Source organism: Coturnix japonica, chromosome 16, assembly GCF_054131305.1.
Source record: "Coturnix japonica strain WE chromosome 16, WE-NBRP24, whole genome shotgun sequence".
NCBI classification, from domain to species: domain Eukaryota; kingdom Metazoa; phylum Chordata; class Aves; order Galliformes; family Phasianidae; genus Coturnix; species Coturnix japonica.
In genome coordinates, this window is record NC_140678.1 from 4,007,331 (window position 1) to 4,029,671 (window position 22,341).

A 22,341-nucleotide genomic window follows, 5' to 3' on the forward strand; every position below is an offset into this window, starting at 1 on the left:
TAACTTTAAAATGTTTGTTATTTATTGTATCTATTAAAGAGCCCATATCTCTTCCAGCCAGGTTCAGAGTCCTGTATTGCTGGGCACTCTGCAAGTATAAAAATGACAGACAACTTCAACCTTGAAAATCGCAGCAAACCAAGGAAGCAGCACTTTCCTCATCATGTGTTTGCTGTGCCCAGGCACAGGTTGGGGCAAGAGCGCACGCTGTCTTTGGCACTTCCAGCACTCGCACTGCAGGGGAGATCTGCAAAGGAAACACCATGGCTGAACCACAGACCCTCTGCCTGCTCTTCAGGGATTTCTGGGCAATGCCTGGTGCCAGGCAAAGCGTGCTGAGCTGCTCAACCCAAGCACTTGCCAACCACGTTTGTTGGCTGCTAACACCGCTTTGGCAAAAGCCAAGCACAAGCTGCCTGCTGGCAAAGGCTGAGCCCTGACCTGGGAAATGGGCTGAGCTCCTGCTCCCAAACTGCAGCTGAGTGTGAGCTGCAATTACGTTCACATCTACACTGTGGGTGGTGTGCAAGGTCCAGACATGACTCCCCAAAAGCACAGACAACTGCAGCAATTCTCTGCTGAAAGCTTTACAGAAATAGCTCTCAGTCTCTGGCTGGACACCCCTGAGCTGCCAGACACAAGGCAGCCTGTTTGGCACAAGTCCATCACCCATCTCTACCTGCGTAGCCTGCTGTAGGGGAGCAGCTATGTAGGGGCATTGGACTCGATCATCTCTAAAGATCCCTTCCAGCCTCTACAGCTCTGTGATCCTGTGATCTCTGTGAGAGCTCTGGGAGGGAGACTGGACTAGATGGTGTTTCGAGGTCCCTTCCAATCCCTAACATTCTGTGATCTCTGCCATGGAGTGGCACCTACAGGTACCAAAGCCCTGGGTGGGCCCCATGGCAGCACCTCCAGCCCCTGGTCCTATTGCACTGCTCCCGGCCGGGCCAGGGGGCACAGCAGGAACGGATTCCCTCCGACGTACTCCCGTAGGAGGCTCCAGCTGTTATGTCTCTATTCCGGGGGGCACCCAGTAGCTCAGCCCGGACCCCTCGGAGGAGCCCCCACACACCTCCCGCCTCTCTCTTCCCATTGGCCAGGACAGCGCTTGCCGTGCCTCCATTGGCTATCTCGGCTGCTCATCAGGCCCGCGGGGTATTTAAGCGAGGCGAGGCTGGCTCCCTATTACTGCTGTTGGAGCGGAAGGCACAGGTGAGATAGGTGAGTCAAGGCTGGTGGGATGGACATCGTGGCTTGGGCATCTGGCTTGTTCCCGTACTGTGGGGCTCCCGAGGCTGGCTCTTGCTTTGCAGCTCTTCCAGGGATGGAGGACAGAGGTTGGGCTTCAAGCTGGCTCTTGCTCCTGGGGAGCACCAAGGCTACAGTCCCCTTACTTGGGTTGTGTTCCTCCCTATCGACTTCCCCAGGAGCAGCTGCAGTCCCTCTGTTGCTTGCTGCTTTCCTCTGTCTCTGGGCACAAAAGATGTCTTGGGGTGGGCTACTAGAGAAACATATTGGTGGCAGTGCTGTACCTGGTATGTCACAGGAAAAAAAGATCACAGGGCTAGGAAGAAGCCTCCAATAAGTTCTTCACAGCCCTGTAAATCTGAGCTGTGCTTGGGCAGCTGCAGGTCTCAAAGCTCTTTCCTGGCTCAAGGTACCGTGGCAGGGGCCTGCAGGACATGGCTGTGCATGATGTGTCTGCTGACCTGTGATCAGGTGGGCATGCCCTTCCTGTTGACACTCCTGCCTATAGCTATTTCCCTGTGATGATCACTTGGTGGAGGCACGATAATAGTGTTAACAAAGGGGTTGGTGACAAGGTAACTTCTTGCTCGTGGGCAGATGGAGGCAGCAGCTATGTGTTACAGCCTTGCCTGCCTGCTTGAAAGAGCACTTGGCAAACCAGTGCAGTGTTTCTCAAGACTGATGGGATTCTGCATGTGATTGTGACTACCTGAAACTTCATTACCAAAGCTGGTTCATCTGAAACCTAACAGATTGAAATGCCTGTTTAGTAGTCAGCAAAGCATGTTCCTTGCTTTGCAAGTTCCAGGTGCAGTCCAGAGCCCTGGGAGTTCTGTGCTTGTGTTTTAATCAGTGAACAGAAAATACTGGAAAGCCCAGAAGCTGTCATACTTCAGAGTAGAAGGAGCAGTTTTAATTATCTCCAAATTCTAGGAGCTCAGGTAGCTCGTACACTTCCTGTCCCAAGGAAGTACTTAATAATGGCCACCAGCTGCGGTGTTTGTTTTTCCCTTGTGATTTTGGGAGGGAGCGATCCTTGACTCCCACTGCAGAAGTTGGTTTAGCCTTTGAGGCTCCCTAAAACTGGTAGCCTTTCTAGAGAAGCGGCAGATGTGTACTTCTGCCAGCACATACAGAGTTGCTGTTCCAAGGTCCAAATCATCTAATCCCCCTTCCTGCTCTACCCTGAGTGTCTGCAAACGCTGCTATTGGTTGTGAGCGCTGCCATTCCCCCCTGCAGCAGAAATTCTTTTGATCACATTTATTGCAACTAGGTTATCAATAGCAAATCTGGAAAAGAATGCAAATAAATGCTTCAAACAAATTAATACCTGGACAGTCCTCCCTGCTCATATCCCTGCTCATATCTAAACTGAGAAATATATCTTCATTTGTTAACATTAATTAAAGAACTGCCAGGTAAGCTACTGCACTAGGCATATTAGATGTGACTCAATCAGTCTTTCATAGATAAAACACAGAGGGGAGAAAGGATTTCTGAATGAGATCCTACCTCTCCATCCACAAGATGATGTAACAGCTTTCCAGGGCTGAGCTTGTTTTCAGAGAAGAAGGAAAGCCCTGTGCAAGCTTAAAACTATTTTTCTGGTTTTTGTTTGCTTAAAGTGTTTGTTGTCAGAGACAGAAATAAGGGAAGCTGCTTACCCCAGCAGAAAAGCACTTCTGTGCCAGGCTGCCCTGTTGCAACGGGTGTGATAGGCTGAGGTGGAGAAAATAAGCAGGCAGCAGCTCTGGAACTCTGGGGCCTTTGCCCTTTGTTTTGCTAAATTCCAAGTGGTGCTGCATTTGGCAGTGACCAACAGCATGTGATGATGCCATGCTAGAGAGAGTCTACGAGGAGTTTCATTTTTTTGAAACTATTCTGAGAATGTTCTCCAGCAGTGACCTATATAATATCTCTGCTGTAGAAATATGAAGTTATCTGCAAGGCAAAGCTGCCCTGCTAAGGGAGAATTGGTTTGCTTCCTGCAATTAGAGCAAGCAGTGATGCTGCTTTTGCTTTCCTCCCTGAGAGGATGCCTGCTGGTAGATGGGACTTTGGGATTTCTGCTTGCTTCCCTGTTTGGAGTCATGTCTCTCTCCAGAGCACAGAACAACTGATGCAGAGGTGCTCAGTACAGTGCTTCCCTGTGATCTGGAACCACAGAAGATCTGCTTCCCCCACCCCTGTAGGGGAGAGTATAGAAAGAGAAAACAAAACTACACTGTCTGTGTGACTCACAAAGACACATCCATGCTACAAGGACTGGAATTGCAACACACCCTGACTTCTCCTCTGGAGGACAGCAAACTATGTTCTAACATGACCATGCTGCAAGGATTGTCACTAACGCCTCCATAATTCAGGAGAGCTCTTAGTACTTCAGAGGTTGTTTCTAACCTTCTATTTGTTTTTTTGTGTTTTTTTTTCTTTTTTTTGGTTTGTTGTGTGTTTTTTGTTGTTTTTTTTGTTTGTTTGTTTTGTTTTTTGTTTTAAATCAGCCAAGGAATTACTCCTGACTTAGACTTGCAGCTAGAGCACTTCTTCTGTCTGCACTTTGTGCTGTGTGCTGACCCTGACGCCAGCCAGTGAGACATGATAGGATGAGTGTTTCTCACCTGTTGAGAAGTGAAGCAACTCAGCAAAGGAGTTGTTTGGAATGGTGTTTAAATAGCTGTGCTTCTCAGCTTCAACAAACAAACTTGTTCCTAAGTAGTATGAGAGGAGTAACTACTGACTGCACAAACCATATGGGCCTGAGACTTGCATTCAAGCCTTGCTTTTACTTGGAGCAATTTTCTAGAAGCTTTCCCAGGCTGCTATATCTTTGATGTGGTGTTACGTCAGCTGGCCTTCCAGAAGGAGGGGAGGGGAGAGCATCCCAATTTGTGACAACTCCTGCTATAGGCATCCCTGACTGTCTTTCTCTCACCACAATGCTAATTAATTGCACACATAACTTGCCAGGCTGTCAAACACTGTGGCACTGATTACTGAGAAGTCTCCCCAAGCTCTGACCATCATCAGTTCTGAGCAAACAAATGCCTGTTTCACTCTTTATGTCCTAACTTTCTGTTCCTGTTTCCACAGCAAAATATAAGCATTAAATGAGTCAGTGTTGACAAGAAAAGAGACAGCAGTCTCTGTTGCTTATCAAACAGCAGCATTTTGGATAGTCTGCCAGGTTCTTGCCTTGGGAATCCTGTTTGTGAGGAATTCTGGTTTGAGGGTTTCCCACTGGAAAAATGCTGTGGGAATTTTAAAGAGAGGGACTAGCTGGCAAGGCAGGGAAGCAGATAGATACTGCAAGGAAGAACAAGTATGTTGAAATCTTTGCTATGCCTGACTGAGGCAAGATGCAGTCTTAGATCTGTCATCACTCTGGTGCATCCAGATGCAAACCTAGATCTAGGTTAGAGAGACCAATACACATTCAAGCTATTGTATCACTTTTATACTTGAACTTCTTAAATCCCATTACAAAGTAAGAACACTTCTGAGACTTAGTATGATGAGGTGAATTTTGCTGTCCAGTAGGATGGGAACAAGTTTTTAAGTAGATAATCAGAAGCTACAGAAGCAAAACAGCCTGCTGTTGTCAGTAAGCTCTGGAACATCTTGATATTCTTCCCAGAGCTGCGAGACTTACAGTATTACTGAAGTTGGTAGCAATGCTAAAGGTTTCCACATGATAAAGAGGTATAGTAGAACGATAATATTAAATTGAGGGTTAATGAGCAATTATGTAACTTAGGGTAGTTACATTTCAGCTGGGCTTCTTAGTACAGCAGTAACACCTGCCTGTGATTCACACCACTAGCCCTGCTTCTGCAGGGCACAGCTTCCTTTCATGCAAGTCTTCAGGTAGTGGGAAGCTGAACCAGGAGTGCATATCTCACAGAGAAAATGCACAACTGAGATTAAAGAGTAGTTCTCACCCACTTCTAACTTTCTTCTTTGAAGTCAGTCAAATGCTACTAGCAATAAAATAAGGGTTGCTTTGTGTAAAGTATTTGTCTGTTTGGGGATTGAGGGAGATGGAGTACAGTCTCTTGTTCTATACATATACTCGTACACCATAAATCACACAGCTTCTCAAATACCTTCATATTCCTGCAAGAAGGATTAGTGATTCTGTAAAGTTCCTGGGCTGCTCTGGATCCCAACTTTGTTGCCTTCTGCTTCTCACAAGTATTACAATGATTATGGTTCACTGGTGGAATCTTAAACTGTACATCTGTGCACCCTTTTTTTTTAACCTTTCAGCTGCAGTTGACTTCACTATGGCATCAAAGCAGATTCCAAAGAAAGATCAGGAGGCTGAGGAACAGCCACAAGAGGTAGGTACCATGAAGGCTGGTACTTAATCACATGGCAGTTAAACTACCTGTTCATAGTGGTTAGCAACTTCTGCCAGCATCTCAAAAACAGGCTGGGGCTAGCAGAATGACCAAATGAAGCTGTGCCTAAATGTACACTTAACTCATACAGAAATCAGCTTGCTCAAGGAAATATTCCATGGCTGGCTCAGGTAATGCAAATAATTCTGAAACATTAGCTGTTCTAGTTCCTACTTCTACATTTGATCTTGATGGTGCTAAAACCAAGTCCGAGTCAGCAGTGACAAGCCTGGAGCTCCAGCTCATGGCTTGCTACTGACAAAGACTTGTCTTTGGACAAGTCTCTTCAACTCTGAGCCTAAAAGGACGATGAGATAGACTGAATGCTTTAGAATCTTTAATGGCTTGTATACACACATCAGGTTGAGGCTGGGTCTCTGACTTCACTCATTTCTCTCTGGTTTTAGAGTGCTGTCAACCGGATTACCAACCTGCCCTTGCTTAACTCTGCGTTCAACCTGGTCTCATCTGCCTACAGTTCTACCAAGGAAATGCATCCTTGCCTCAGTGGTGTCTGCAATGTGGCTGAGACTGTAGCTGCAGTTGCAGTGGGCAGTGTGGTTGGTGGGGCACAGCCCATATTGAACCAGCTGGACTCACAAAGTAAGCAAGGGGGCCAGAGACCTTTCCTATATGGACGGAGTAGAGAGGGAGGGAAGTTTCATGGACCTGCTCAGTGACATCCATTTTCTATAGTATGTTCTAGTTAATAACTATGCTTAGTCCCCTGCTCCTTTGTTTTCAGCAGCTCAGTAATTTCACTGAATTTGCTAGGTATGATACTATGACTACAGTATGTGAAGTCTGGCCTCTAGACTCCCCCATAATGTTATAATGGGGTGGAAAGCACAGCAATAATAGTAGGGTGTTAAACTCTTTAGCTGTAGTAAATGAGGATAAGCCCAAATGTAGTAGCTGTGGGCACAGAGATGAAGGAAGAAAATTAGCTTACCTTTGGAAGGCCTCAGGAACACAGTGAATCTCCAGCAAGAGCCCCTTGTCTCCATTGTTAACCCTTAAATGAGGTCTAGGCAAGGGTGGATCCTGGCTCCACCCCTTCCAGTCACTCAGGGACACTCATGCACCTGAGCTCCTCTGGGTTGACCCACCTTCCCACCAGGTGCTCAATCACTGCTTCAAGCCATGACAGCATTTCTGCTACATCCCCCACATGCATCTCATCCCAGAACAACATTTTTTAGTTTGTTTGCTTTTGTGAGAACTCTGCATTGGCCGTTGAAGAGTCAAAACCCGTCTGCAAACTGAAGACTAAACTGGTAGTGTCTTTTTTTTTTTTCTGTCTAGTTGCACTTGTAAATGAATATGCCTGTAAAGGACTGGATCAGCTGGAGGAGAACTTGCCTTTTCTTCAACAGCCAGCAGATAAGGTAAAAGCTTTTTCTGGTGGAGTCACGGCTTGATCTCTTGGTTGGTGGAGTTGTTATGGGTGCAGAGGAACTTGGAGAAATAAAATTTGGCGACAGTACTTTGTCAGGTTAGTCCCTGGGCTAGAGAACTCATAGCTAACTGATGAAGCTGGGGATATGCCTTTAGCATGTGGAAACAAACATCTTTCCCTGGTCTACCACCGGGGTGCAAACAATTATCTAAGTGGAAAAGCTACTTTGGGGAAGGAAAACCTATTTCAGGAAAAAAAAAAATCTTTGTCCCCTTCCTGTTGTAGGTATTCTCAGACACCAAACAGCTGGTTTCCACCAAAGTGACATCTGCTATGGATGCTGCCTGTGAGGCAAAAGAAGCAATGGCTGATAAAGTGACTGAAGCTATGGATCTTACTAAAAATGCTGTTGGGGATGGTGTCAAGATGACCAGGTCAATGGTCACTTCCAGTGTTAACAACGCTGTGGAGGCTGCTCAGGGTGCAAAGGACCTTGTAACTAATAAAGTGACAGAAGCAGTAGACCTCACTAAGCACATTGTGGAGGACAGCATTGGAATGACCAAGTCTGCAGTTGCCAATACTATTGTCAATGCTGTGGAGGCTGCTCAGGGTGCCAGGGACCTTGTCACTAACAAAGTGACTGAAGCAGTAGACCTCACTAAACACATTGTGGAGGACAGCGTGGGACTGACCAAGTCTGCGGTTACTTCCACTATTGCCAGTGCTGTGGAGGCTGCCCAGAGTACTAAAGACCTTGTGAGTAACAAGGTGACAGAGGCTGTGGGCCTCAGTAAACACGTTGTGGAGGACAGCGTGGGACTGACCAAGTCTGCAGTTGCGAATACTATTGTCAATGCTGTGGAGGTTGCCCAGGGTGCCAAGGACCTTGTGACTAACAAGGTGATAGAGGCAGTAGATCTAACAAAAGTAGCTGTTCAGGATAGTGTTGAGAAGACCAAATCAGTGGTTACTTCGACAGTCAGTACAGCTCTGGATTCTGCATACAGCACCATAGCTAGCAAAATAAATACAGCCCTTGAGCAGAGCAGAGAGGCCATCCAGGAGAGTGTGGAGATAACTAATTCAGTGGTGACCAGCAGTGTGAGCAAAGCCAAGGCAGTGGGACAAGCAGTGGCAGGTGGTGTCGAATCTGTCCTGGGTATATCAGAAGATCTGGTGGATCACTACCTTCCCATGACTGAAGAGGAACTAGGTGAGAAAATGCTGAGCTGGCGGTTGTAAATGCAAAGCCTTTCTCACATGGCTAGAGAGCACCTGATGCTGAAAGAGTCATCTATATAGACAGGTAGCTCTGAATTTAGCACCAGGGTGGCTTTGTATCAACACTGCTTTGCTGCTTGCTATGGGACAGAGTTCAAGAATTTGCTAGCTACTCCTTGTCCTACAGCCTCAAGACAAACACATGGGTGCCTGCTTCAACCTGTCTGTCAAGCCTGCTTATCTGCACGGAACACTTTGGGGACTAGCCCACCTTTAATACCTGAGCATCTGCAAACATCTACTGCTTATACAGCAACTTCAGTCTTCCACTTTTCCAGTGTGGGATATTACTACTCCCTGCCATTCCTTACAGCTAGCAGAATAGAGCACAGCAACATCTCTGTTCTTGTTTCCTCCAGGTGAACTTGCCACTGCTATTGAGGGATCTGGTATGGCTTCTGTGGAGGAGCAGAAACAGCAGCAGAGTTACTTCGTTCGACTGGGTTCCCTCTCTAAAAAAGTCCGCCACCGAGCCTACCAGCTCTCCCTGAACAAGCTGCAGCATATTAAACAAAGCACTCAGAAAACACTCTCACAACTACAGCTGGCAATAAATCTGGTACAACCTTTCACCCCCCCCCCCCTTCCATCTGTAAAATTTTAGCCCTAGGGATCAGTTGTAGGTGGTTTTCCATCTGTGCCCCTGCCTGTCTGAAGTGCTGACAGAATCACTTTTGCTTAGCTAATCGTATGTGTGTGCAATGCAACTATGCCTCTCATTTTTCCTATCAGATTGAATCTGTGAAAAAGGAGGTTGGCCAGAAGCTTCTGGATGGGCAAGAGAAACTCCATCAGCTGTGGGTGAGCTGGTGTCTGACTCAACCCAAGGGACACCAAGTTAAAACAGCTTCCAAAGTGGAGGTATATGTGGGTGTATGTAATCAGACCTCTTGTGAATGGCATGCATCTCATCTGCTACAGTAGCTGAGCTATATTTCTTTCCCAGCAGATAGAATCACGGACTCTAGCTATGCTACATATCATCACTCAGCAGCTACAACCTATTTATGAGAATCTGAAAGTCAGCATCCATGGCCTCCCCAGGAACATCCAAGAAGCTGTGCATCAGGCAACTCGAAATATCAAGAAGCTCCATACTTCTTTTGCCAGTGCTAATTCTTTTCAGGATCTCTCCAGCAAAACTCTGACCAAGAGCCAGAACCGTGTGGCTGAAGCCCAAAGGTCTCTGGATGTGCTTTTTGAGTATGTAACTCAGAACACCCCTCTAAACTGGCTTGTGGGTCCCTTCAAGGCAATAGCAAAGGCAAAAGTGTCACAGGATAGCAGAAAGGGGAAGAAAGATAAGAGTAATATAAAATCATTTGCCTTAGAAGAGGCTGCTTCATCAAAGGTGACTAAGATGCCTGAAGAACCAAAAGGAGCAAAAATGATTCCGGGGGAAGCATGTAGAATGCTAGAGAAGCTAGAAGAGAAGATAGGTGTGGAAGAGGCATTGGCTGGGAAGGAGATAATAACGAATGCACTGAAGGAAGATCCCTGAGAAGTACAGCTGAGCTGAGGCCCCTTGAGTAGAACGTCCCTTAGTCTTCTAATCATGCGCCCAACTGTCAGTCACGCTGGGTGTTCCTCCTGCTTTCACTATCCGAGGATTTTACAGTAAGACATAGTTTGCAAGGAGGCTCGATGACCAAGGTGGGGTGATTCCAGATCTTGATGTATTTTTTTCTTAAAGCATGTTAGTCCGAAAAAGGAAGGTAGAGGGCCTATACTTCATCTCTTTTAATTAAGTCAGCACGGCTGTATGTGATTGGCAGTTGATGCTGAGACAAGCTGTGAGTGAGAAGTCTCAAGTTATTTTTAATGTTGAATTATGTTTATGACTTCATCCAAGCTGCAGAGATCCTAAAAGTTATGCACTCAGCCTTTGATCGTGTTTTCCTCCAGAAGTTTTAGAACTACATGTTACAGATACTACTTCCCTTCTGACTTCAGCTTCCCTGAGAGGCTGAACCCTGCAGCAGACCAGGAACAGCTGGGGGCTCCTTCTGAGAAGTGCCTCTTTTTTTATCAGCCAAACACCTGCTGTTTTGTAGAGGGATTTTCTTGTAAGCATGTCAATCTGCAGTGGGACTGTCTTTCCTGATAGTGAAAAGGACTTCAGGGATTATCTGATTGTGTCTAAATTAACACCACGAGTGAAATATTTTGTGGCTTTTGCCAGGAGTTACTCTGCTGTGTTTATAGGAGTATGCTGTAAACAAAATAGGGAGATAGGTACTGTTCACTTTTCCCAAGCAAACAAGGCTTTGTAGCTATTCTTGATGTTGTTTATTTTGTACTGGTATGGCACCACTGATAAGGACTGGGGTAATGGCAAAAACTTCAGAATAAAATTGGTGTTCTTTCCTTTAGCCAGAGCAGGTTGTAAGCTTGTGTTGGTCAAATCGCTTCTCCTAATAAATGCTTTCAGTGGATAGCTGCAGCAGGAGGAACGTGGCTGTATCGCGCCACAGGATACTGCTGCGTGCCGTTGGCTGCCCTGACAGTGCTCCAGCCCCACGCTACGTACACATCACACACCCATCGTACCTCTGGCTCCTGACGCTCGGAGGAGTGATGCCAAAACCCTCTCGCAATAAGAAAATGTAGTTCTTCTGGTGGGTGTGCTCTTGCCAGCTTGCGTTAAATACCTCCAGGAGCTGTTACAGAGGGTGACGGCACACGGTGCGATCTGTGGCTCATCCTCTGCCGGGGGCAGCCCGACGGGGAGCGGGAGGGGCGCTGCTTCCTGCCCCGGCTCCGCTCCCGTCCGGGCTCCGCTGAGCCCGCTCCGCCCCAGCCCTGCGGCCGATCCCCGCTCCGCTCCGCCCCGTAGTGTCGAGTTCCTCCGCTTCCTCGTGTGACAGGCGGCCCCGCCGGTCAGCAACGACCCCGGGCCCGGGAAAGCCCGGAGCGTTCCACTGCAGACCCCGTCCGCGGCCTCGGGCCTGACCCCGAGCGGCTCCGCGGGGCGGCTGGCGCGGGAGCAGCGCAGGTAGGACCGCACACCCGGGGTACCGCGGCGGTGAGAAGCCGGGGCTGTGACGGGGCAGCGGTGCTCGTGGTGTGACTGCGTGAGCGCTGCGCATCGCGGCCCCACATCGGGGCAGAGAGCGGCAGCCGGAGGGGCACGGTGAGAGCCGCGAGGGGCTTGGGGATATCTGGGGCGTTTCGCTGAGTCACAAGGCGGAAGGGTATCAACGAGTTTCAAAGGTCTCCCTCTGCTCTTTCGATGTCCGGCCTTACTTTCCTGCCTTCCCGACTGTTTCGCTGAATCGGTTTTTCTTTGAAAGAGCCACTAACTTTCTCGGGTTCATCTTGAGCTCATTCATTATGCAATTAGAGATTTTTTTCTGAGTGCAAGAAACAATACTTTACCAAGTTGAGAGCTATTTGTACACACCCCAGTTTCCTTTATATGCAGAACGCTGTTCCACCAGGCTGTGTGTGGAGCTGCAGGTCTGCTATTCAGGCTAACCCAGCTCAGCCAGCATTGAGTGCTGCGGCTTAGGAGAGACCAGGGATTAAATATGGAAGGAGATCACACCAATGTTCGCAGTGACATGAGACAGCCCAAGAGAAGATGTGTGGGTGTTCCTGGCCTCCCTGGAGATTTGAAAGGGCTTTATTTCCCAGCTGCCCGCTGCAAAGAGCAGAAGAGCGGCTGGAGGGGCCTTGGAGGAGATGAGTGCCTGGCTTTACCCAAATACATGATTAATTTAGCAGTGACTTCAAAACAGTTGTCTATAATGTGAAATAAATGTGAAGAACTTACTCTTTGCTTAGTAACAGAGCTGTAATTATGTGTGTAGCGTGTCACATGCACTGGCATATCTGTAAGCAGTAAATGTGGGGAAGAAAAAAAATCAGAGTACTGAGAGCCAGGGAGCTCTGCCTCATTGTGTCTCAGTGTGTTGTCCCATGTTTTTCTCATAGGTTCATTTGCTCCGTTCTTCAAGACAGAGATATCTTGCTTCTGAGACGAGACCCTGAGCTGCAAAAAGCTTCTGCTTGCATGGTAAAGGAATTACAACTGGGACACCACAGAGCACTGCAGGGAAATAAACCTTGAACCCAAATGCTGTAATATGCTCTTTCCCTTCATGCTGCTCCAATCCATCATCTTGGCCACCAGCTGATGAGATGGCACAGAATGCTGAGGTCCAGCCAAGCTTTGAGGATATTTTTAATATTCTGTCCCAGGTCCCAGCAGAAAAACTCCTTAGTCTCGAACAGAAACTGAAGTATTTGATGTCTGGGCCCAGCAGTAAATTACTGCAGGCCATGGTCCTGCTTACTCTGGGACAAGAAGCAGATGCACAAATTTGTCTGAATGCTCTGGGAGATAACCGGGCAGCCCTGTACATCATCCATCAGACCAAACTAGGCACCGCAGGAGTGCAGAAAGGCAGTGGTAATTCTCAGCACCCCCAGCTAGATGCAGGTGCCATGGAACTTCTGGCAGAGATCTACTTGCTGCTGGCAGGTGAAAAGCTGTGCAGCCACAAAGCTGTGGGCAAAGCTAAACAGGCTGCTAACAGTGCCAGCAGGGATGCTCAGAGGGACACTCTCAATAGCATTGCAGTTGGAGATCAGGAAAGATGTATCAGCACTGTGGATTCAGATAGTGAGTTTCGGACACTGAGATCTGATGTGAGCACAGGATTTCTCGGTAAGACCAGCCCAAATACCATGGTGAAAAGTTCCCCAATGAAGATTAGAAACACCTCAGACCCTTCAGGCCCACAGACCTTGCGCTCCTCAAGGATCTCAGATTCTTTCACTAGTCTCCTGATCAGTCAATCACCAACAGCTATTTTTCACATGCCAGCTCCTTCCTGTGAGTCCAGTCGGCTGTGTGAAGAGAGCACCAGCGATGCTGGACACCCTGATGGAGAGAAACAGAGCCACAGCCTGCAGGAAGCAGGCAGAGCCAGCAGCCGTTCCAGGCAGGATACAAATCCCCAAGTCCCCCATCTGGGGAAGGCACTGCAGGTCAACTCCTGTTGTCCATCTCTCCCTATTGTTGAAACACAGCTGCCCACACTGGGTGCTGTGGGTCAACCTGTTGAGAGTAATGATATTTCCAGCACAGTGATAGCAGAACCTCAGGTACCAAAAGCAAGCAGAGAACAAAAGGAAAAATTATCTACAGATCTTCCCTATTCAAGAACGACAATAAATATTGGTCCTGCCTGCATACCCATAGAAGACTCCTACATTCCAGCAGGCATTTCCAACTCTGTACCTGCTTCCACTTCAGTTTTTCCCTTTCCTCCTCAAACCTATTTCACTTCAACCATTACCCCTGCTCCTCCGAGTGTTCCTTACAACATACCATTCCCCTCCCCTCCCTCTTCAACTGGCCCTCATTCTTTAAAAACTGTGGAAGCAGCATTGGCACCAAAGCCCAATGGTGAAGGGAAAAAGTTCTTCACTTTTGTTATTCTACATGCTTCGGAAGATGAGCGTATTGCCTGTCGCATCAAGGACCTGCTGGAGAACATGGGGGTTCCCAACGGTGCCACATTCTGCGAGGACTTCCTCGTTGCAGGACACAACCAGCTGACTTGCTTTCAGGATGCTATGGAAAACTCTGCTTTCCTCATCCTTCTGCTGACCAAGAACTTCCTGTGTAACCAGTGTATGTTCCAAACAAACTCAGCTCTGATGGAGTCCATCCAGCGACCTTCCAAGCACAACTCTGTCATTCCTTTTGTACCTAAGGAGAATCCACTGAAGCGGAGTCAGATTCCCAGCATGCTCAGTGTGCTGGTGGCCTTGGATGAGAACTCTCCTGTTTTTGCCAGGACAGTGCAGAACACCTTTACCCCTGAGAAGATCAATGAAAGGAAGGCCATGTGGTGCCAAATTCAGCAAGTCCAAGAGCAGAAAAGGAAACTAGAACTATTTCAGGATCACTACCAAACACTGCAGAATTTAGGGGCCCTTGGCTCTTTCCCCCACACATCTCCATCAGCAATGCAGCTGAGTCAGTTAAGCCTAGAGCAACTGCTAAAACAGTGGCAGCCTCTCCAGTCATCCCAACAGTGCCATCCCCCAGTGTCTGTCTCTGCTGCCACACACCCACTTCCCCAGGCTGGTCATCCCACATCTGCTCCACTGGGTCCCTCTCCTTCCCAACCACTTAATCTCCCATCAGGGCAGAACTACACAACTACAGATCCAGGAGGTGCTCGTTCCATCATCATTCAACATGCTCAAATGGTTCAGATTGGGAACTATAACACAATGCATGTGGAAACTGCTGCATCAGGTTCACAGGACAGTAAGGAAGAATCCAGGGAGAATGTTTAATCAGAGATGCAGAAAGTCAGACAGAGAAACTCACTCTTCATTTCAAACCCTAGATTATAGAGATTCTGCTGGAAATGGGTCTATTCTGATTTCACCGGGGCCTAATAGCCTCTGTTTCTTGGAGCACATGAGAAAACTGCCTTCTTTTACAAAGAGGCTGTCATTTCCCAAGACTGCTATCCATTTTCTATTTTTCCTTCAACTGAGAAAAGAGTTTTCTTGATTTTCTGAGGATTAACTGAAAGGTTTTATAAATAAATGTTAATTAATTTATATTTGCATTTCTCCAGTTGTTTCCTGTAAAATCAGAAAAGGGACAGCTGGGGATATCTCTGTATGTCTGCGCCTCTTAAGTGGACGGGGCTGGGAGATGGCACATCTGGATTATGTTTCATAGTATGCTGCCCAGTCATTTGAGGGAAAATCTTCAGAGGACTCTTTGAGGAATCACTGTGGCCTGCTGTGAAGGTGCTCTGCACTACAAGGTCACACATTCTTCTTCTGGCTGCCCTCTTTGCTTATGTTTGTAATGTGGCGTGTTCATACTAGTGCCTATTTGTATGTATGGCACGCTCCCCTTGCTGCTGTGCAGCACCATTTCCCTCAGCCTCACATCACACCTGTGAAAATTCATGAAACTTGCTTCAAAAACTTCCTAGAGGCCTGCAGCCTCTCAGTTCTCCACTGAAAATGCAGAGACAAGCCTTGTGTTTGTGAAACAGAATTCCTGTGTGCCCATAGAGTCATGGTTTAAGGAAAACACTTTTGTTTTTAAGAAAACTGTTAAAGGACCAAGATTATACATCTGGTATGAGGCTAAACAAGAACTTTATGGTAAAGCTGAGCTTTGGGGAAAACAAAAACAAAAAAACAAAGGAAGGATGCAAAGGGGGAAATCTTTGAGAAAGTCTTAAGAAAGCAGAAGCTGTGGGTTCTCTCTTATATGTTTTTAAAAGTATTTTAAAAGATAGGATTAGGCCCTGCTATACTGGCTGTTATACAGAGAAATATGCTTTACTGAGATTATTCTATGTGTGTTACCACCTTTGAGGGAAAAGTTTGACTCAAAACCAGAAGTGTGGAGCAGAGCATTACAAGAGTATGGAGAAAGGCCAGTGATGTGGGATATGTTCTACAGTGGCTCTATGAGGCAGACCTTTACTAGGCTTTTAGCACAAGGATGGCACCTGAAGCAAAATGCCAACATGCTTGCTCAGCCTGATGAGTGTTGTCATGGCCATATGCCTGTTCCGTCAGCAGGGGTCAGACCAAAGCCACCAGGCATCTAGAAACTGCTCCCTCTGCCAAGCGGAGCCAAAGCAACAGCAGCAAACTCTAAAACCTACTGGCACTGCTCCAGGGTTTGCAAGCTGTAGGGCAGCTCACCCTACTCCTCACCCTTGGAAGAACCAGAGAGCTCCCAAGTACTCATTAAAGACAGCTATCAGGGCCAGTGATACAGGGGAGGTGACTCCCATTCCTGGTATTTCTGCTGATATTTCTGTGCTCATGTCACTCTGAATACTTGCCCTGGTATATTTCAAATCAAGAGAAGCCAGCACTGTCTGGAAGCCAACAAGCAGGACTACTACAGGCCATCCTGACCATGTACTATTCAAGCATTGTGCCCAAAGGGTCATAGGTCCTTTCCTCATGAGTCCATTCATAGAATGCCTCTCTGCCTCCCTCCCTTGACCTCAAGGGAGGCTTAGCTCCTCCTGGGCTTCCCTGGCTAAGACCTAGTGCAAGACAAAGGGACTTGGACAAATAAAAGCCCTCTGTGTCCTGCTTAAGAGCTGCCATCAGCTGGCTTCCAGCTTTGAAACACTTTGGCTTTTATTTCTCACACTGACCCAATAATAATGGATTAAGTCATTTATGCTTTACAGAGCCTGTTGGAAATCTCTTGGTGATTGCATTCTTCCTAAAGAAGGTCCTCTTCTCTACATCACCTTTGTTAGAATAGGTGTTGCATTACTGCATTACTGTCACACTGCAGTTGTGCAGCCACCAGGGCAGCCCCTCCTCTCTGGAGAAAGCATATGCATCACTTTTACTCCATTTATTACGCTTTCTGTAAAAAAACACTCTGCAAAACTGGTCAGTTGGAAGCTGCTCTAGTTTGTAAACAACCTTAACAGTCACAAGTTTGCTTGCAGTAGAGGAACAGAAAGTCACAGCAGCAGGCAGTACAATACTCTGCCGGGTGTTTTTAAGCTTACTGTGCACTAACTACCAAGCGACTCAAAAAGTGTGACTGCCATGTAACAGGCAAAGCCCTATTCCAACTGCAGCACCAGGTTCACTCAGCCCACATCTTTAGGGCTGTCTTTGCCTTGCTCACCATGGAAAGGAAGTTTGTCACCAAAGCTTTCTCTTTCACCAAGAGAATGTACATGTGCTTGTGACTCTGATTTTTCCCCAGTTTCTCAGTGAAGCTGAGAAATGCTCAAGCTACTGAGAATTATTTTTGAGGAACCATCAGCGAAGGGAAAAACTTTCAAATATTTTATCCATCTTTTCCTGTCCTGCCCAGGGAAAGCTAGGCATTTTTGAAATCCAAATCCTTCTTGTGAAACTAACTCCAGTAACTTTAATTCTTCTGTCTTGCTTTTCACCTCCCACTGATAAGCTCTGGGGCGTAAAAGAGCTGCACTGCACCCCTCTTCCTTGTCCTGACTGCGTATAAGGCAGGTAATATCTGAATCAAGAGAGTAGCATCCTTTCCCACTTCATTTAAATCAAAAGACAAAGCAAAGTATATAAAGGTATGTCATTCAAGTATCAGCATTGCTCTTTCTCAGGGGAAATGTTTGCATCTGTAGTGCAGATTAACTCTTCCCACAAGTAAATTCAGATGAAATGAAACAGAATAACCATATTCACAAGTGTATCATTGCTAGGAAACAAGCAAGAGTTGAAAACAGAGGCTTACCAGCAAAAAGTCCAAGGCACTTACATTCTAGCAGCCATTTTTTTGTTTTATTATTTAAAGTTAAGAGCACTCGTCAGCTCACAAATTAACAAATTCCATTCCTGCAGTCTAGATCAATTTTCAGCCAAAATGAGGGAAAAAAAATGCAGCAAAACTACATCTGAACTTTACATCTCAGTAAAAGTTAGAACTCCTTTCTCTATAAATAGAAGTTATAGTTAACACTGCAACAATGTAACGGCAGATCTCTAGTATCTTTAAGGGGCAGAGAGCATTGGATTATTGAGGTTTATGGATATGCTGGCTGATAAATACACATAGAGAAGCTTCAGAAGCATATAGTGCATGACTGTCTACCAGGGTTCTGTACTCCCAGTCTTGACATTTCTCAAAGCTGAGGCAGCCGCTTCACCCTCAACTGTGCTTTCCATTCTGCCCAGGCCGAAAAAAGAGCCAGAGGGTGCCAAAGTCCAGGCCCTCCTCCTGCAAGAAGATCATCTGCTGGAACAGCATCATGTTTACCAAGAAAGGTTCTGCGAATGGAGGCAAACACATACCCCAAGTCTACAAATTCAGAGAGGAAAAAAAAAAAAAAAAAGTTGCATGCAGATTCTAATTAGAGAAATCAGCTTGCCTAACAGTAGCCAGATGAGATTTCAAATTCTATTATCGATGTAGCACCATCCTCAATGAATAAACAGAAAGAATCAGAAGCCAAATCTATTTCATGTATGTCTTCAAAATGGGACACTTACAGATCCCCTTGGGTTGATACCAATAATCTCAGAAGGCACCTTTAACTTACATCTCTTTCTTCTTCCTTCTTCTTTCATACAAACATGCCACACTCACTGGCTAAATTTAAAAACCCTGTGCACCACCCACACTGTAAGTACTTCCCATCCTAAAAGGGTTTGCCAGAATGCATCTTCAGAGACAGCTCAATGTGAACACCTGCTGAGCTCTGGAGCTGAAGGACCCCATTTGGGGAAGGGAGTTAATATGTGCAGAATGGGCAAGGCAAAAGCTTGAACTTCACATTAGCATTCTGTTTCTGAGGTTAGAGGTTTTCTTCTCCATTCATATCAATATCTACTAATGAAACTGTAACCAGAACTGACCTTACTATATCTTACTGGATTGAAGTAGTCTTGCAGCATAGATAGGGCCTGGCTCTAAAAGAGAAAAAATAACCCATGTTTATGCACAATCATTGAAATCTCAGGCCTTTAACATCACTTCCTACACGGCCAACTAAAGAAAAACAACAACAAAAAAAATCAGCATACCCAGCCCTACTGTCATGCAAAGCAACTACCTCAGCAGAGAATAAGCCACTTTGCCATTAGACCAGTACTGTATCAAGTCTGAGGAGGGGGGCAGGGAAATAACTGGCTGGAAAATAATTTATTCCCCTCTTGCATTCCTAACTGTTCAGTATTTGGGATGGAAAAAGCTAGAGTGCATATGTGACATGTAGCTGCTCCAAAGCTTAATGCTGTGTTAATTCAGCACTAATGGGAAAGGCAGCAGTTCCCAGGGATCTCCATTTTCCTTCCTCCTCAGGAAAAGATGGTTTGTATGTGAAAGGGCAGGGGTTGCAGCCTTCTCTGGATACAGTGCTCTACAGAGATAACTACTACCTGAAGGTGGCAATGAAAGACAGCCATGAGCTTTTGAGCCTTCTCTTCCCATACCCCCACACACGCCAGCTTGACCATGACAGGTAAGGATAAAGCTTGCAGCCCATCTCAGCACAACAGCCTTTGACACCTAGACAAAGATGGCCTGAGATTTCAGGCTGCGCTACCTCCTGGGGGCAAAATAAGTGCCAGGAAAGGCTTGGGAGTTCAGCTCTCCCACTCTAGTGTAGTTCAATGAAGGCTTCCAGCTCCTCAGGGATGAAGCCCTTGTAGGGAATCTTGTGCTTGTCCAGAGCACGAGCAGCAAGGCACTGGAGGGTGATGTAATTGAAAGGCTGCATCATGCTCTTGGTGAGCAGCTTCTCATCCAATAGCTCATAAGCGGTCTGCTTGAAGGCATTGGTGGCATCCATATGGGCTCCAGCCTCCATCAGGGCACTCATGATCAGTGGGCAGTTATTGCGAGCAGCAACATGCAGCGGGGTATTGTTGTCATAGTCACGGCTGTCTGGGTCAGCCCCACACTCCAGAAGCAAGTTAACAACATGGAGTGATGGGAACTTGCCCACTGGGTAGCGTCCCACTGTTGTGGTATCTTTGTCCACAGCCATATGCAAAGGAGTAAAGCCATTCTTGGCTCGAGGGTTGCACTTCAGCAGGCGGTAGATAGTTTGGCGCTTCTGGTGCTCCTGCTCTGGGGTGCACTCCACCTTCTCCAGCAGGAAGACCAGGTGGAGAATAATGGCCAGTGTCTTGGTGAACTGTGCTGAGTCAACTACAGGATCCTTGCCATGCATAAGTGCTCTCTCTACCTCCCGGACACCTTTGCTCAGTACTCCCATAAGATCAGAGAAGCCCAGATGAGTAGCTAAAGTGCCTTTGGAGCGGTCCTGAAGCACATAAGAGAAAAGCTCAGCAAAGGAAAGGAAACTACTGGCAGTCATAGGGCTGAGAGGCTCCAGGTTGCCTTGCTGCATGTCAAGAGCATACTTCCAGAGGTTAATACAGCGTTCAAAATTGCCTGAGTCAGCATAGACGGCTCCTCGATAGCGGATGTAATAGGAGGTGTCTGGGTGTGAAGGACCCAAGATGCGCTCCCTAATGAGCAGTGCCTGCATGCGCATCTCATCTGGATCAGTGATCAAGGCTTCTAGCTCTTCCAGTGAACTTACTTCTCGTGAATAGTCGTATGCCAGCACCAGCTGCCGTGGTTCGGGTTTAGGCAGGTACTGCCCACCCTCATATCGAAGCTCCATTGCCCTTCGCCAATACTTGTGGGCCCCCAAAAGGTCACGTTTCTTATCCACAAATGTGGCACCTAGCAACTCCAGTGCTTCCACAGCAGCTTCTCGAGTGCAGAACACATTAGGAACCTGCTGGTCATCCTGAGTGGAAGCTGAGGCAGAACATCTCTCATGCTGCTCTTTGTTACAGCCCTCACAAGTTTTCTGACCAGCACTGCAGCACCTCTGATGGCTTCCACCCAAAGCAAAGGTATCATTTTGGTTCCCTGCAACATCCTCTTCCTCCTGCTGCAGTCCTCCCTGGATGAGATACTCTACAATATTGGTGTGCCCGGTGACGCTGGCAGCCAGCAGAGGAGTCATGCCATAGCCATCTTTCTCCATGCGGGCTTTGGAGCGGAGCAGAAGCTGCAGGATCTCCAGGCTGCCTGACTCTGCACAGTCATGCAGGGCTGTGTTCCCCTTCACACTCCGGCGGTTGACATCAGCCCCTTTCTCCAGCAAGTAACGTGCAATCTCCCGGTGCCCTTTGTAGCAAGAAATCATCAAACAAGTGTGTCCATGCCGGTTTGCTACCTCCAAGTCAGCCCCTCGCTCTCCAACCAAGTAGCGCACGATCTCCAGGTGCCCATCAAAGCAGGCAGCCCTCAGCGGCGTGGAGTTGGTCAGCGTGGTCTGGTTCACTGAGGCACCGTGATCCAAGAGGCTGCGCACCACCCCCAGGTGCCCAGCAGCAGATGCAGCCCACAGCGGCGGGGCCCCCTCGATGGTTTCTCCATCGAAGTTGACAGATCCACCCTCTTCCACACGGGCCCCACAGTGATCCAGGAGGTACTCCACCACTTCCAGGTGTCCGTGGCGGGCAGCGATCAGCAGCGGAGTGCTCCCACCCCCGGGGCCGTCACCTCCACCAGGCCCTGCTGTCAGCGCCTCCAGCTCCTCCCTGCTGCGGCTGCCCAGCAGTTTCTGTAGCAGCTTTAGCTTCCCATCGCGGGCCGCGTTATACACAGCCGTGCGCAGGTCCATGGCGACGGAGGCCGAGGTGAACGCGTCGGCAGCCTCCTGGCCATGGACCGGTTCCGCCCCCACGGACCTAGATCGGCCCCGGGGCGGGGGACGGGTGAGGGCGGCCCCCGGTGGGGAGGAACCCTACGGGAGCGGAGACATTCGGCGAGACAACCCTTACCCGGCGGCGGCAACCTTCACTCTCTTCGCACAGTTGCCATCTTAGGTTGGAACGCGAAACAAAATGGCGGCCGAACGGCTCCGGGGACGGGGCTGGAGAGGGCTGATGGGAAACGTAGTCCCGCGCCCGGCCGGCAACGCGAGAGCTGCTCCGTAGGGACTGTTTCCCGGCGTCCAGGGGGAACGGAGCCGCCACCGCCTGCGCCGAGACTCCGTGCGGGCGCTGTGTGAAATGATTCCAGCTGCGGACGGAGCGCGGCCCCTCCTGAGGATTCCGGCAGCGCCGAGGCCGCGTTACCCAGAGAACCCCGCGCCACATCAGCGCAGGGGATTCTGGGGGGAGGGAGAGGTTGGTGGTGCGGGGCTGCGGGGGCTGCTGGGAGGCGGCTGAGGTCATCGTTGTGGTGTCTGTCAGAATCGCCGAGCTGCTCCGCTCTGCCCCCAGCACAGGACACGGTGTACAGCTTGATCTGTGCCCAAACGGCGACGCAGAGTGAGGCACAAATATTTAAGGCCATAAACACCCTGGTTTAGGTTAGTAAAGCTTGGGTTACCGGGGCCTATTTTTAGGGCATAAGCCAAATTTAAGTTGCTCAAGTCTTTATATGGGGAATTGGCACCAGGTTTCTCCTGTTGTGTTTTATTTATAGCGTTTTCCTTTCCAGGGAAATAAGATTAGCC

The 22,341-nt window shown here is 48.0% G+C and overlaps 5 protein-coding genes and 1 long non-coding RNA gene across 10 annotated transcripts in view; 3 read left to right on the plus strand and 3 right to left on the minus strand.

The window, feature by feature from the left end:
- The window catches only part of UHRF1 (ubiquitin like with PHD and ring finger domains 1), a 30,271-nt gene extending 19,254 nt beyond the window's left edge, over window positions 1-11,017 (minus strand). The window contains exon 1 of one of the 2 annotated variants that reach the window (XM_085517927.1): window positions 10,886-11,017. The gene's annotated coding sequence lies outside the window, so the exon portion shown is untranslated. The remainder of the gene's footprint in view (window positions 1-10,885) is intronic. The other variant, XM_085517926.1, reaches the window with a different exon arrangement.
- LOC107325403 (uncharacterized) lies at window positions 1-22,189 on the minus strand. 2 transcript variants are annotated; one of them, XM_085517938.1, is made up of 3 exons: window positions 21,662-22,189; window positions 18,710-18,763; window positions 1-247 (listed from the first exon to the last, which is right to left on the minus strand). In XM_085517938.1, exons 1-3 carry the CDS (start codon window positions 22,055-22,057, stop codon window positions 116-118), a joined length of 582 nt encoding a protein of 193 aa, XP_085374064.1. In that variant the 5' UTR covers window positions 22,058-22,189; the 3' UTR covers window positions 1-115. The 2 variants fall into 2 exon arrangements, with proteins under 2 accessions (XP_085374064.1, XP_085374063.1); XM_085517937.1 differs by lacking the exon at window positions 1-247 and adding an exon at window positions 17,614-18,152 and having other exon boundaries at window positions 21,662-22,072.
- LOC107325400 (perilipin-3-like) lies at window positions 5,395-10,707 on the plus strand. Its single transcript, XM_015886219.3, has 7 exons — window positions 5,395-5,592; window positions 6,060-6,255; window positions 6,958-7,040; window positions 7,337-8,267; window positions 8,695-8,894; window positions 9,068-9,196; window positions 9,285-10,707. Exons 1-7 carry the CDS (start codon window positions 5,452-5,454, stop codon window positions 9,834-9,836), a joined length of 2,232 nt encoding a protein of 743 aa, XP_015741705.2. The 5' UTR covers window positions 5,395-5,451; the 3' UTR covers window positions 9,837-10,707.
- TICAM1 (TIR domain containing adaptor molecule 1) lies at window positions 11,193-14,926 on the plus strand. Of its 2 annotated transcripts, none has more exons than XM_015886216.3 (2): window positions 11,193-11,330; window positions 12,272-14,926. In XM_015886216.3, exon 2 carries the CDS (start codon window positions 12,479-12,481, stop codon window positions 14,651-14,653), a length of 2,175 nt encoding a protein of 724 aa, XP_015741702.2. In that variant the 5' UTR covers window positions 11,193-11,330; window positions 12,272-12,478; the 3' UTR covers window positions 14,654-14,926. The 2 variants fall into 2 exon arrangements, with proteins under 2 accessions (XP_015741702.2, XP_015741701.2); XM_015886215.3 differs by lacking the exon at window positions 11,193-11,330 and adding an exon at window positions 11,331-11,468.
- On the minus strand, window positions 18,977-21,662 carry FEM1A (fem-1 homolog A). Its single transcript, XM_015886220.3, has one exon. It carries the CDS (start codon window positions 21,499-21,501, stop codon window positions 19,453-19,455), a length of 2,049 nt encoding a protein of 682 aa, XP_015741706.1. The 5' UTR covers window positions 21,502-21,662; the 3' UTR covers window positions 18,977-19,452.
- The window catches only part of LOC146758171 (uncharacterized), a 30,484-nt gene continuing 30,201 nt past the window's right edge, over window positions 22,059-22,341 (plus strand). For both annotated transcript variants that reach the window (XR_014935105.1, XR_014935106.1), the window contains exon 1: window positions 22,059-22,194. This is a non-coding gene — a long non-coding RNA (uncharacterized LOC146758171). The remainder of the gene's footprint in view (window positions 22,195-22,341) is intronic.

Bases quoted from the DNA above. Each gene is read 5' to 3' on its own strand.
- LOC107325400 (XM_015886219.3), top strand. From the start codon at position 5,452: ATGATTATGGTTCACTGGTGGAATCTTAAACTGTACATCTGTGCACCC. The intron at 5,593-6,059 runs GTAGGTACCATG...CTCTGGTTTTAG, and splicing joins CTGAGGAACAGCCACAAGAG to AGTGCTGTCAACCGGATTAC. The intron at 6,256-6,957 runs GTAAGCAAGGGG...TTTTCTGTCTAG, and splicing joins GAACCAGCTGGACTCACAAA to TTGCACTTGTAAATGAATAT.
- TICAM1 (XM_015886216.3), top strand. From the start codon at position 12,479: ATGGCACAGAATGCTGAGGTCCAGCCAAGCTTTGAGGATATTTTTAAT.
- FEM1A (XM_015886220.3), bottom strand. From the start codon at position 21,501: ATGGACCTGCGCACGGCTGTGTATAACGCGGCCCGCGATGGGAAGCTA.
- LOC107325403 (XM_085517937.1), bottom strand. From the start codon at position 22,057: ATGACCTCAGCCGCCTCCCAGCAGCCCCCGCAGCCCCGCACCACCAAC. The intron at 18,764-21,661 runs GTAAGGGTTGTC...TTTCTCTTTTAG, and splicing joins GTGAAGGTTGCCGCCGCCGG to AGCCAGGCCCTATCTATGCT. The intron at 18,153-18,709 runs GTCAGTTCTGGT...CTGAATTTGTAG, and splicing joins ATCCAGTAAGATATAGTAAG to ACTTGGGGTATGTGTTTGCC.